The sequence below is a fragment of the Passer montanus genome, unplaced genomic scaffold (assembly GCF_014805655.1).
Source record: "Passer montanus isolate IOZ18808 unplaced genomic scaffold, ASM1480565v1 scaffold710, whole genome shotgun sequence".
NCBI lineage: Eukaryota > Metazoa > Chordata > Aves > Passeriformes > Passeridae > Passer > Passer montanus.
Window position 1 is genome coordinate 3,765 of NW_024372260.1, and position 9,022 is coordinate 12,786.

At 71.1% G+C, this 9,022-nt stretch overlaps 5 protein-coding genes across 5 annotated transcripts; 3 read left to right on the forward strand and 2 right to left on the reverse strand.

Annotated features, from left to right (window-relative positions):
- Positions 1-437: 437 nt before the first annotated feature.
- Positions 438-2,593, forward strand: ACP5 (acid phosphatase 5, tartrate resistant). The gene is made up of 4 exons (XM_039730379.1): positions 438-695; positions 1,279-1,406; positions 2,190-2,550; positions 2,582-2,593. The coding sequence occupies exons 1-4, from the start codon at positions 444-446 to the stop codon at positions 2,591-2,593; spliced, it is 753 nt and encodes a 250-aa protein (XP_039586313.1). The 5' UTR covers positions 438-443.
- Positions 2,594-2,760: 167 nt separating this feature from the next.
- On the reverse strand, positions 2,761-3,781 carry LOC120512274 (translation initiation factor IF-2-like). The gene is made up of 2 exons (XM_039730374.1): positions 3,193-3,781; positions 2,761-3,161 (listed from the first exon to the last, which is right to left on the reverse strand). Exons 1-2 carry the CDS (start codon positions 3,779-3,781, stop codon positions 2,761-2,763), a joined length of 990 nt encoding a protein of 329 aa, XP_039586308.1.
- Positions 3,609-4,463, forward strand: LOC120512276 (transcription elongation factor 1 homolog). Its single transcript, XM_039730377.1, has 3 exons — positions 3,609-3,895; positions 4,116-4,186; positions 4,283-4,463. The coding sequence occupies exons 1-3, from the start codon at positions 3,780-3,782 to the stop codon at positions 4,345-4,347; spliced, it is 252 nt and encodes an 83-aa protein (XP_039586311.1). The 5' UTR covers positions 3,609-3,779; the 3' UTR covers positions 4,348-4,463.
- A 97-nt stretch (positions 4,464-4,560) lies between these two features.
- On the forward strand, positions 4,561-5,430 carry LOC120512277 (transcription elongation factor 1 homolog). The gene is made up of 3 exons (XM_039730378.1): positions 4,561-4,700; positions 4,931-5,001; positions 5,098-5,430. The coding sequence occupies exons 1-3, from the start codon at positions 4,585-4,587 to the stop codon at positions 5,160-5,162; spliced, it is 252 nt and encodes an 83-aa protein (XP_039586312.1). The 5' UTR covers positions 4,561-4,584; the 3' UTR covers positions 5,163-5,430.
- A 1,109-nt stretch (positions 5,431-6,539) lies between these two features.
- Positions 6,540-7,852, reverse strand: LOC120512275 (calponin-1-like). The gene is made up of 3 exons (XM_039730376.1): positions 7,783-7,852; positions 7,519-7,665; positions 6,540-6,912 (listed from the first exon to the last, which is right to left on the reverse strand). Exons 2-3 carry the CDS (start codon positions 7,663-7,665, stop codon positions 6,667-6,669), a joined length of 393 nt encoding a protein of 130 aa, XP_039586310.1. The 5' UTR covers positions 7,783-7,852; the 3' UTR covers positions 6,540-6,666.
- Positions 7,853-9,022: the final 1,170 nt, after the last annotated feature.

The following is a 9,022-nucleotide window of genomic DNA, read 5'->3' on the forward strand; positions in this document are numbered from 1 at the left end:
CCCCGGTGTCCCCCTGTCCCCCCTGGTGACACCCCTGGTGACACCCATGTCCCCATGTCCCTGTGTCCCCCCTGTCCCCCAGATGCTGGCCGTGCCGTGCCTGTCCCCAGTGTCCCCATGTCCCCCTGGTGACCCCCCTGGTGACCCCCCTGTCCCCCCGTGTCCCCCCAGATGCTGGCCGTGCTGTGCCTGTCCCCGGTGTCCCCCTGTCCCCCCTGGTGACACCCCTGGTGACACCCATGTCCCCATGTCCCTGTGTCCCCCCTGTCCCCCAGATGCTGGCCGTGCCGTGCCTGTACCCATGTCCCCATGTCCCCATGTCCCCATGTCCCCCCTGGTGACACTCCTGTCCCCCCAGATGCTGGCCGTGCCGTGCCTGGCCCTGCTGGCCCTGGTGTCCCCATGTCCCCCTGGTGACCCCCCTGTCCCCCCCTGTCCCCCAGATGCTGGCCGTGCCGTGCCTGGCCCTGCTGGCCGCGCTGGCCCCCGCGGTGGCCCCCGGGGGGGCTCTGTCCTTCCTGGCGCTGGGGGACTGGGGGGGGCTGCCCGAGCCCCCCTTTGTCACCCCCCGGCAGGTGGCCGTGGCGGCCGCCATGGGCCGCGCTGTCACCGAGCTGGGCGGGGACTTCGTGCTGGCCCTGGGGGACAACTTCTACTACGAGGGCGTGCGCGACGAGTGGGACCCGCGCTTCCAGGTGAGCGGGGGTCCCCAGGGTCCCCAGGGTCCCCTGGTGTCCCCACGGTGTCCCCATTGTCACTGTGATGTCCCCATTGGCCCCTGGTGTCCCCAGGGTCCCCAGGGTCCCCATGATGTCCCCACGGTGTCCCCATTGTCCCTGTGATGTCCCCATTGTCTCCCCGGTGTTCCTGTGGTGTCCCCATTGTCCCCAGGACACCCTTGAGGGCGTGTTCGTGTCCCCATTGGCCCCGTGGTGTCCCCAGGGTCCCCAGGGTCCCCATTGGCCCTGTGATGTCCCCAGGACACCTTCAAGGGCGTGTTTGTGTCCCCATTGTCCCCATTGTCCCCACGGTGTTCATGTGGTGTCCCCATTGTCCCCATTGGCCCCATTGGCCCTGTGGTGTCCCCCATTGTCCCCAGGACACCTTCGAGTGCGTGTTCGTGTCCCCATTGTCCCCATGGTGTCCCCATTGGCCCCGTGGTGTCCCCATTGGTTCTGTGGTGTCCCCACTGTCCCCCGTGTCCCCAGGACACCTTCGAGCGCGTGTTCCTGTCCCCATTGTCCCCTGATGTCCCCATGGTGTCCCCCCTGTCCCCAGGACACCTTCGAGCGCGTGTTCGCGGCCCCGGCGCTCCGCGGCGTCCCCTGGTTCGTCATGGCCGGGAACCACGACCACGCCGGGAACGTCACCGGGCAGCTGAGCTACAGCGGCCACTCGCCGCGCTGGTACGGCCCGTGTCCCCAGGGTGTCACCAGGGTGTCACCAGGGTGTCACCAGAGTGCCACCAGAGTGTCACTGAGTGTCACCGAGTGCCACCAGAGTGTCACCAGGGTGTCACCGAGGGTCCCCAAAGTGTCCTCGAGGCTCTCCAAGGGTCCCCAAAGGGTTCCCAAGGGTCCCCAGAGTGTCCCCGAGGGTCCCCAGAGTGTCACCAAGGGTCCCCAGGGTCCCCAAGGGTCCCCAGAGTGTCACCAGAGTGCCACCGAGTGTTCCCAGGGTCCCCAAGGGTCCCCAAAGTGTCCCCAGAGTGTCCCCGAGGGTCCCCAAAGTGTCACTGAGGGTCCCCAAAGGGTTCTCGAGTGTCCCCAGCTGTCCCCAGGTGTCCCCTCCCTGTCCCCTCTCCCCCAGGCGCTTCCCCCACCCGTACTACAGCCTGTGCCTTGTGCTGGGGTGTCCCCACACTGTCCCCAGGTGTCCCCAAATGTCCCCAAGTGTCCCCACACTGTCCCCTGTGTCCCCTCCCTGTCCCCAGGCGCTTCCCCCACCCGTACTACAGCCTGTGCCTTGTGCCGGGGGTGTCCCCAAATGTCCCCAAATGTCCCCTGGTGTGTCCCCAAGTGTCCCCACACTGTCCCGTGTCCCCTCGGTCCCCAGGCGCTTCCCCCACCCGTACTACAGCCTGTGCCTTGTGCTGGGGTGTCCCCTCACTGTGCCCAGCTGTCCCCAGCTGTCCCCAGGTGTCCCCAGGTGTCCCCAGGTGTCCCCAGGTGTCCCCTCCCTGTCCCCAGGCGCTTCCCCCACCCGTACTACAGCCTGCGGCTGCACCTGCCGGGCTCCAACGCCTCGGCGCGCCTGCTGGTGCTGGACTCGGTTCTGCTCTGCGGCCGCGGCGACGATTTCGGCGCGGGCCCGGCGGGGCCGGGGGACGCGGCGGCGGCGGCGGCGCAGCTGGGCTGGCTGCGGGCGCAGCTGGCGGCGGCGGCCGGGGACAGCTTCGTGCTGGTGGCCGGGCACTACCCGCTCTGGTCCGTGGGCAAGCACGGCCCCACGGCGTGCCTGCTGCGGCTGCTGCGGCCGCTGCTGCGGCGGCACCGCGTCAGCGCCTACCTGAGCGGGCACGACCACAACCTGCAGGTGAGGCAGGGACAGGTGAGACACGGGGGGCTCGGATCCTGCCCAGGGAGGGACCTGAAAGGTGCGCGGGGACCCCAAAGGTGTTCAGGGACCCCCAAAAGTGCACAGGGACCCAAAGAGGTGTGCAGAGACTCCCAAATCCTGCCCAGGGAAGGACTCAAAGGGCTGGGGACCCCCAGAAGTGTGTGAGGACCCCCAAAAATGCGCGGGGACCCCCAGAGGTGTTCATGGACCCCCAGACATGGGCAGGGAGGGACTCAAAGGGCTGGGGACCCCCAAAGGTGCTCCCTGGGGACACCGCAGCGGCCCTGAGTGGAAAAGGGGACAGGGGGACACTGGGGACACCATGACGGCCCTGAGCGGGACACGGGACAGGGGACAGGACAGGGGGACAGGGGACACTGGGGGCATTGGGGACACCAGGACAGGGGACAGGGGACAACAGGACATTGGGGACACCAGGACCCCTTCCCTGGGGACACCCCGAGGCCGCTGAGCCCCCACTGGGAACACTGGGGACAGTGGCAGCCCGGCCTTTGGGGACACCCCGCCACCTCTGAGCCCTTGGGGACACCGGGGACCGGACACTGAGCCGGGGGCGCTGGGGACGGTGACCCCTGACCTCTGGGGACATTGGGGACACTGACCCCTGACCTCTGGGGACATTGGGGACGGTGACCCCTGACCTCTGGGGACATTGGGGACCAGACGCTGACCCCTGACCTCTGGGGCCGCTGCCCCGGGCCGCCCCCGTGCCCCCGCCCCCAATAAAGGCTCTGCCGGCCCCGAATCCGCCGCGATTCGCCCCAAAAACCGCGGGGGGGCGGAGCCTGGCGCCGCTGGCCACGCCCCCCCCGCTGCCGATTGGCTGCGCCGCGCGTCCATCTGGCGGGCGGGACGTCTCGCGTTGCGCGCTGCTGATTGGCTGGAGCGCTGGGCCCGCCACTAATGAGCGGGGCGCTCGCGGGTCACGTGGGGCGGAGCGCGGGTTTTCCCGCCGCTGATTGGCTGAGGGCGGAGGGGCGGCACTTCCGGGAGCGCGGCGTGAGGGACCGGGAGGGACCGGGAGGAACCGGTCTCCCCCCGGAGGGACCGGGAGGGACCGGGAGGGACCGGGGGGCTCCAGCCGCCCCCGGCACGCCCCACAGCGGCTCGGGGCCGCTCCGAGGCGGCTCCCGCGGCCGATCCCGGTGCGGTTCCCGTTGCCGGCGCCGTTCCCGGTCCCGCGCTCCGGTGCGGCCGCCATGGGCCGCCGCAAGTCCAAGCGGAAGCCGCCGCCCAAGAAGAAGATGACGGGCACGCTGGAGACGCAGTTCACGTGTCCCTTCTGCAACCACGAGAAGTCCTGCGACGTCAAGATGTGAGCGGGGGGCACCGGGAACCGGGGGGGCACCGGGAACGGGCACGGGGGCGGCGGCAGCGCGGAAACAGCGAGGAGGGACCCGGGGGGAGGCGCGGAGCGGGGACGCGAGGCGGCGGTGCCGGTCCCGGGGAGGGGGGTGCCGGTCCCGGTGGCACCGGGAGCACCGGGAGCACCGGGAGCGAGCCCGGAGCGCTCCCGAGCCTCTCGCGGCCCGCAGGGACCGCGCCCGCAACACCGGCGTCATCTCGTGCACCGTGTGCCTGGAGGAGTTCCAGACCCCCATCACCTGTATCCTTACCGGGACCCCCCCCGGGACCACCGGGACCCCCCCGGGACCCCCCCGGGACCCCCAAACCCGCGTTGGAGCCTTAACGGCGCCCCCAGACCTGTCGGAGCCCGTGGACGTTTACAGCGATTGGATCGACGCCTGCGAGGCCGCCAACCAGTGACCCCGGGAGGGGACACCGGGGGGGACACCGGGGGGGACACGGCCGGTCCCCAAAGCCCGGCGGGGCCAGGACCCCCCCCGGGGCTTGGTGACATCCCCCGGTGTCGGTGTCACCCCCCGGCCCCGCTGTGTCGGTGACATTTCCCCCCCCGCCGTGTCCCGTCCCCTCGGTGACACCGCCGGGGGCGGCGGCGCTGCAATAAACGGCCCGAGGGTCCCGCGCTCCGGTGCGGCCGCCATGGGCCGCCGCAAGTCCAAGCGGAAGCCGCCGCCCAAGAAGAAGATGACGGGCACGCTGGAGACGCAGTTCACGTGTCCCTTCTGCAACCACGAGAAGTCCTGCGACGTCAAGATGTGAGCGGGGGGCACCGGGAACCGGGGGGCACCGGGGGGCACCGGGAACGGGCACGGCGGCGGCGGCAGCGCGGAAACAGCGAGGAGGAGACCGGGGGGGAGGCGCGGAGCGGGGACGCGAGGCGGCGGTGCCGGTCCCAGGGAGGGGGGTGCCGGTCCCGGTGGCACCGGGAGCACCGGGAGCACCGGGCCGGAGCCCGGAGCGCTCCCGAGCCTCTCGCGGCCCGCAGGGACCGCGCCCGCAACACCGGCGTCATCTCGTGCACCGTGTGCCTGGAGGAGTTCCAGACCCCCATCACCTGTATCCTTACCGGGACCCCCCCCGGGACCACCGGGACCCCCCCGGGACCCCCCCGGGACCCCCAAACCCGCGTTGGAGCCTTAACGGCGCCCCCAGACCTGTCGGAGCCCGTGGACGTTTACAGCGATTGGATCGACGCCTGCGAGGCCGCCAACCAGTGACCCCGGGAGGGGACACCGGGGGGGACACCGGGGGCGACACGGCCGGTCCCCAAAGCCCGGCGGGGCCAGGACCCCCCCCGGTGTCGGTGTCACCCCCCGGTGTCGGTGTCACCCCTCGGTGCCCCCCCGGCCCCGCTGTGTCGGTGACATTTCTCCCCCCCCGCCGTGTCCCGTCCCCTCGGTGACACCGCCGGGGGCGGCGGCGCTGCAATAAACGGCCCGAGGGCGGCCCGGTGTCCCCCGGTGTGCCCCGGTGTCATTCGGTGTCCCCCCCGTGTCCCCGCACTGTCCCAGCGCTGTCACCTCTGCGAGTGGCTTTTATTGTGCCTCGGTGGCTTCACACGTGGCGGGGACCGAACCCCCCGGGACCGGAACCGGGACCGGAACCGGAACCGAACCCCCCGGAATGGGAACCGAACCCCCCGGGACCGGAACCGGGACCGGAACCGGGACCGGGACCGAACCCACCGGGACCGGGACCGAACCTGGGATTGAATCCCCCGGAACCGAGACCGGAACCGAACCCCCCGGAATGGGAACCGAACCCACCGGGACCGAACCTGGGACTGAACCTGGGACTGAATCCCCCGGGACCGAACCCCCCGGGACCGGGACTGAACCCGGAACGGGCACCGGAACCGAGCCCCGGACTGAGCCTGAAGCCGGGGCCGAACCCTGAACCGATCCCGGGGCTGATCCCGGGACTGGATCCCCCGGGCCCGATTCCCCCCGGGGCCGTCCCCGGGGCCGTCCCCAGCGCGGTTCCCCCCCGGCTCCGCTCCCGGGATCGTCCCCGCCGGCTCCGCTCGGTCCCGGATCCAATCCCGGGATCGTTCCCGCCCGGGGGGGGCGGTGCTCGGTGCTGCCGCCGCCGGGAGCGCTCCCGGGGCCGATCGCGGTACCAGTCCCGGTGCCGGTGCCGGTCCCAGTGCTACCCCCACTCGGAGCGCTCCCGGAGCCGATCCCGGTCCCGATCTCAGTCCCGGAGCCGTTCCCGGTGCTGCCCCCGTCAGGAGCGCTCCCGGAGCCGTTCCCGGTCCCGATCCCATTCCCGATCCCGTTCCCGGTGCCGGTGCCGATCTCGGTCCCGTTCCCGTTCCCGGTGCCGGTGCCGGTCCCAGTGTGGCCCCCACTCGGAGCGTTCCCGGTGCCGATCCCGATCCCGATCTCAATCCCGGAGCCGATCCCGTTCCCGGTGCCGGTGCCGAACTCGGTCCCGGTCCCATTCCCGGTGCCGATCCCGGTCCCGATCTCAGTCCCGGAGCCGTTCCCGGTCCCGGCACTGATCCCGTTCCCGGTGCCGGTGCCGGTGCCGATCTCGGTCCCGATCCCGTTCCCGGTGCCGATCTCGGTCCCGTTCCCGTTCCCGTTCCCGTTCCCGGTGCCGATCCCGGTCCCGTTCCCGGTCCCGATCTCGGTCCCGGTGCCGGTGCCCGGCGCGGCGCGGTGAGGCCGGTGCTGGCGAGCGGTGCTGTCGGGCTGCAAGCGGCCGCGGGACCGGCGGCTACTGCGAGTTGTAGAAGGCTCCGGGGGCGCCGGGGCCGTCGAGGCCGTCGAGGCCGAGCAGCTCGGGGCCGCCGCAGTACTTGGGGTCGTAGACCTGGCGCGGCAGCCCGTACACCGTCATGCCGGTCTGCGAGGCGCCCTTGTTGCTGCCCATCTGCAGCCCGATGGTGCCCGTGTCGCAGCGCTCCATGCCCAGCGCCGGCTCGAAGATCTGCCGCTTGGTGCCCGGCGCCGTCATGCCCGCCTGCGGGGACGGCGCGGCGCTGGGCACGGGCACCGGGCGGGGTAATGGCAACGGGGACCGGGGCGGGCACCGGGACCGGAGCGGGGCGGTGGCAATCCATAGTGGCAGTGTCCCCATGTCCCCCTTGTCTCCGCAGTGTCCCGTGTCCCCGTGGGGTGGCAGTGTCCCCGCGGTGTCCCCAAGGTGGCAGTGTCCCCGTGTCCCCACGGTGTCCCGTGTCCACGTGGGGTGGCAGTGTCCCTGTGTCCCTATGTCCCCCCATGGTGGCAATGTCCCCATGGTGGCAGTGTCCCCATGGGGTGCCAGTGTCCCGTGTCCCCCCATGGTGGCAGTGTCCCCGCGGTGTCCCTGCGGTGTCCCATGTCCCCGTGGTGGCAATGTCCCCATGGGGTGCCAGTGTCCCGTGTCCCCATGGTGTGGCACTGTCCCCGCGGTGTCCCCGTGTCCCCGCGGTGTCCCCATGGTGGCAGTGTCCCCATGTCCCCCATGTCCCCGCAGTGTCCCGTGCCCCCATGGGGTGGCAGTGTCCCTGTGTCCCTATGTCCCCCCATGATGGCAGTGTCCCCGTGTCCCCGCAGTGTCCCCGTGTCCCCGCGGTGCCCCCACCTGGCTGGCGCCCTTGTTGGTGCCCATCTGCAGGCTGATGGTGGCCTGGTCCAGGGGCTGGTCCGTGCCCAGTTTGGGGTCGTACAGGTGTCGCCGTGTCCCGTACGCCGTCATGCCCTGCTGGCTGGCGAACTTGTTGGTGCCCATCTGGGGACGGCGACAGCGCGGCGTCACCCGCTGTGCCCGAGGGCCCCCGGGTGTCCCGGGGGTGTCCCGGGTGTCCCCCCGGTGTCCCCGGTGTCCCCCCGGTGTCCCCGGTGTCACCTGCAGCCCGATGATGTTCCTGCCCTCGCGCAGTTTCTCGGGCTGGAAGCGCCGCTGCTGCTTCTCGGCGTATTTCCCGTACGCCGTCATGCCCTGCTGGCTGGCGAACTTGTTGGTGCCCATCTGGGGACGGCGACAGCGCGGCGTCACCCGCTGTGCCCGAGGGGCCCGGGTGTCCCGGGGGTGTCCCGGGGGTGTCCCGGGTGTCCCCCCGGTGTCCCCGGTGTCCCCCCGGTGTCCCCGGTGTCACCTGCAGCCCGATGATGTTCCTGCCCTCGCGCAGTTTCTCGGGCTGGAAGCGCCGCTGCTGCTTCTCGGCGTATTTCACCCCCAGCCCCACCTTGTTCCCCTTCGTCTTGGCCTGGGGGGCACCGGGGGGGGGTTCAGGGGGGGCTCATGGGGCCCCCCAGACCCCAAATACCTGAGATGGACCCCAAAATCCCGACCCAGATCCCAAAATCCTGACCCGGACCCCAAATCCCCTCCCCAAACCCCAAATCCTCTCCCCAAACGCCCCTCTGCATCCCCTCAAGTCTCCTCCAGGACCCTCCCTGGGCTCTGTCCCTCCCTGTGGCCCCCCCGGGACCCCTCCAAGACCCCCGGGGGTTTGGGGTTGGGGTTGGGTTTGGGGTTGGTTTGGGGCCAGGTTTGGGTTTGGGGTCCGGTTCGGGGCCACATTTGGGTTTGGGGTTGGTTTGGGGTCTGGTCTGGGGTTTGGATTTGGGGTTGGGTTTGGGTCTGGAGTCAGGTTCAAGACTGGGTTTGGGTTTGGGGTGGGGTTTGGGTTTGGGGCTGAGTTTGGGGCTGGTCTGGGTTTGGGGTCAGGGTTGGGGTTGGGGTCCGGTTTGGGGTTTGGGGTCAGGGTCAGGTTTGGGTTTGGGGTCTGGTTTGGGGTCAGGTTTGGGTTTGGGCTCGGGGGCTTCGTGTTGGGCTTCGTGTGCTGGGCTGGGGCTCGGCCTCCCCTGCGGGAGAAGGTGAGGGGGGTCCCCGGGGGTCGTGTCCCCCCTCAGAGCGCGTCTGACTCCCCCATGTCCCCCCATGCCGGCGTCACCCCCTTCGGGGGTTTTTTGAGGGTTCCTGGGGGTCCTGGGGAGGTTTTGAGGGTCCTGGGGGGGTCCCAGGGGTCTCGGGGGTCCCTGGGGTGGTCCCAGGTGTGTCCCGGGGTGGTCCCAGGGGGGTCCCGGCGGTCCTGGGGGGTCCCGGGGGTCCCGGGGGTGCCGTACTCGCAGAGGATGACGCC

Coding starts and splice junctions, on each gene's coding strand:
- ACP5 (XM_039730379.1), top strand. CDS start 444: ATGCTGGCCGTGCCGTGCCTGGCCCTGCTGGCCGCGCTGGCCCCCGCG. Junction 696..1,278: donor AGTGGGACCCGCGCTTCCAG/GTGAGCGGGGGT, acceptor CCCTGTCCCCAG/GACACCTTCGAGCGCGTGTT. Junction 1,407..2,189: donor AGCGGCCACTCGCCGCGCTG/GTACGGCCCGTG, acceptor CCCTGTCCCCAG/GCGCTTCCCCCACCCGTACT.
- LOC120512276 (XM_039730377.1), top strand. CDS start 3,780: ATGGGCCGCCGCAAGTCCAAGCGGAAGCCGCCGCCCAAGAAGAAGATG. Junction 3,896..4,115: donor AAGTCCTGCGACGTCAAGAT/GTGAGCGGGGGG, acceptor CGCGGCCCGCAG/GGACCGCGCCCGCAACACCG. Junction 4,187..4,282: donor GTTCCAGACCCCCATCACCT/GTATCCTTACCG, acceptor CGGCGCCCCCAG/ACCTGTCGGAGCCCGTGGAC.
- LOC120512274 (XM_039730374.1), bottom strand. CDS start 3,781: ATGGCGGCCGCACCGGAGCGCGGGACCGGGAACGGCGCCGGCAACGGG. Junction 3,162..3,192: donor CACCGTCCCCAATGTCCCCA/GAGGTCAGGGGT, acceptor CCCAATGTCCCC/AGAGGTCAGGGGTCACCGTC.
- LOC120512277 (XM_039730378.1), top strand. CDS start 4,585: ATGGGCCGCCGCAAGTCCAAGCGGAAGCCGCCGCCCAAGAAGAAGATG. Junction 4,701..4,930: donor AAGTCCTGCGACGTCAAGAT/GTGAGCGGGGGG, acceptor CGCGGCCCGCAG/GGACCGCGCCCGCAACACCG. Junction 5,002..5,097: donor GTTCCAGACCCCCATCACCT/GTATCCTTACCG, acceptor CGGCGCCCCCAG/ACCTGTCGGAGCCCGTGGAC.
- LOC120512275 (XM_039730376.1), bottom strand. CDS start 7,665: ATGGGCACCAACAAGTTCGCCAGCCAGCAGGGCATGACGGCGTACGGG. Junction 6,913..7,518: donor CCAACAAGGGCGCCAGCCAG/GTGGGGGCACCG, acceptor CCGTCCCCGCAG/GCGGGCATGACGGCGCCGGG.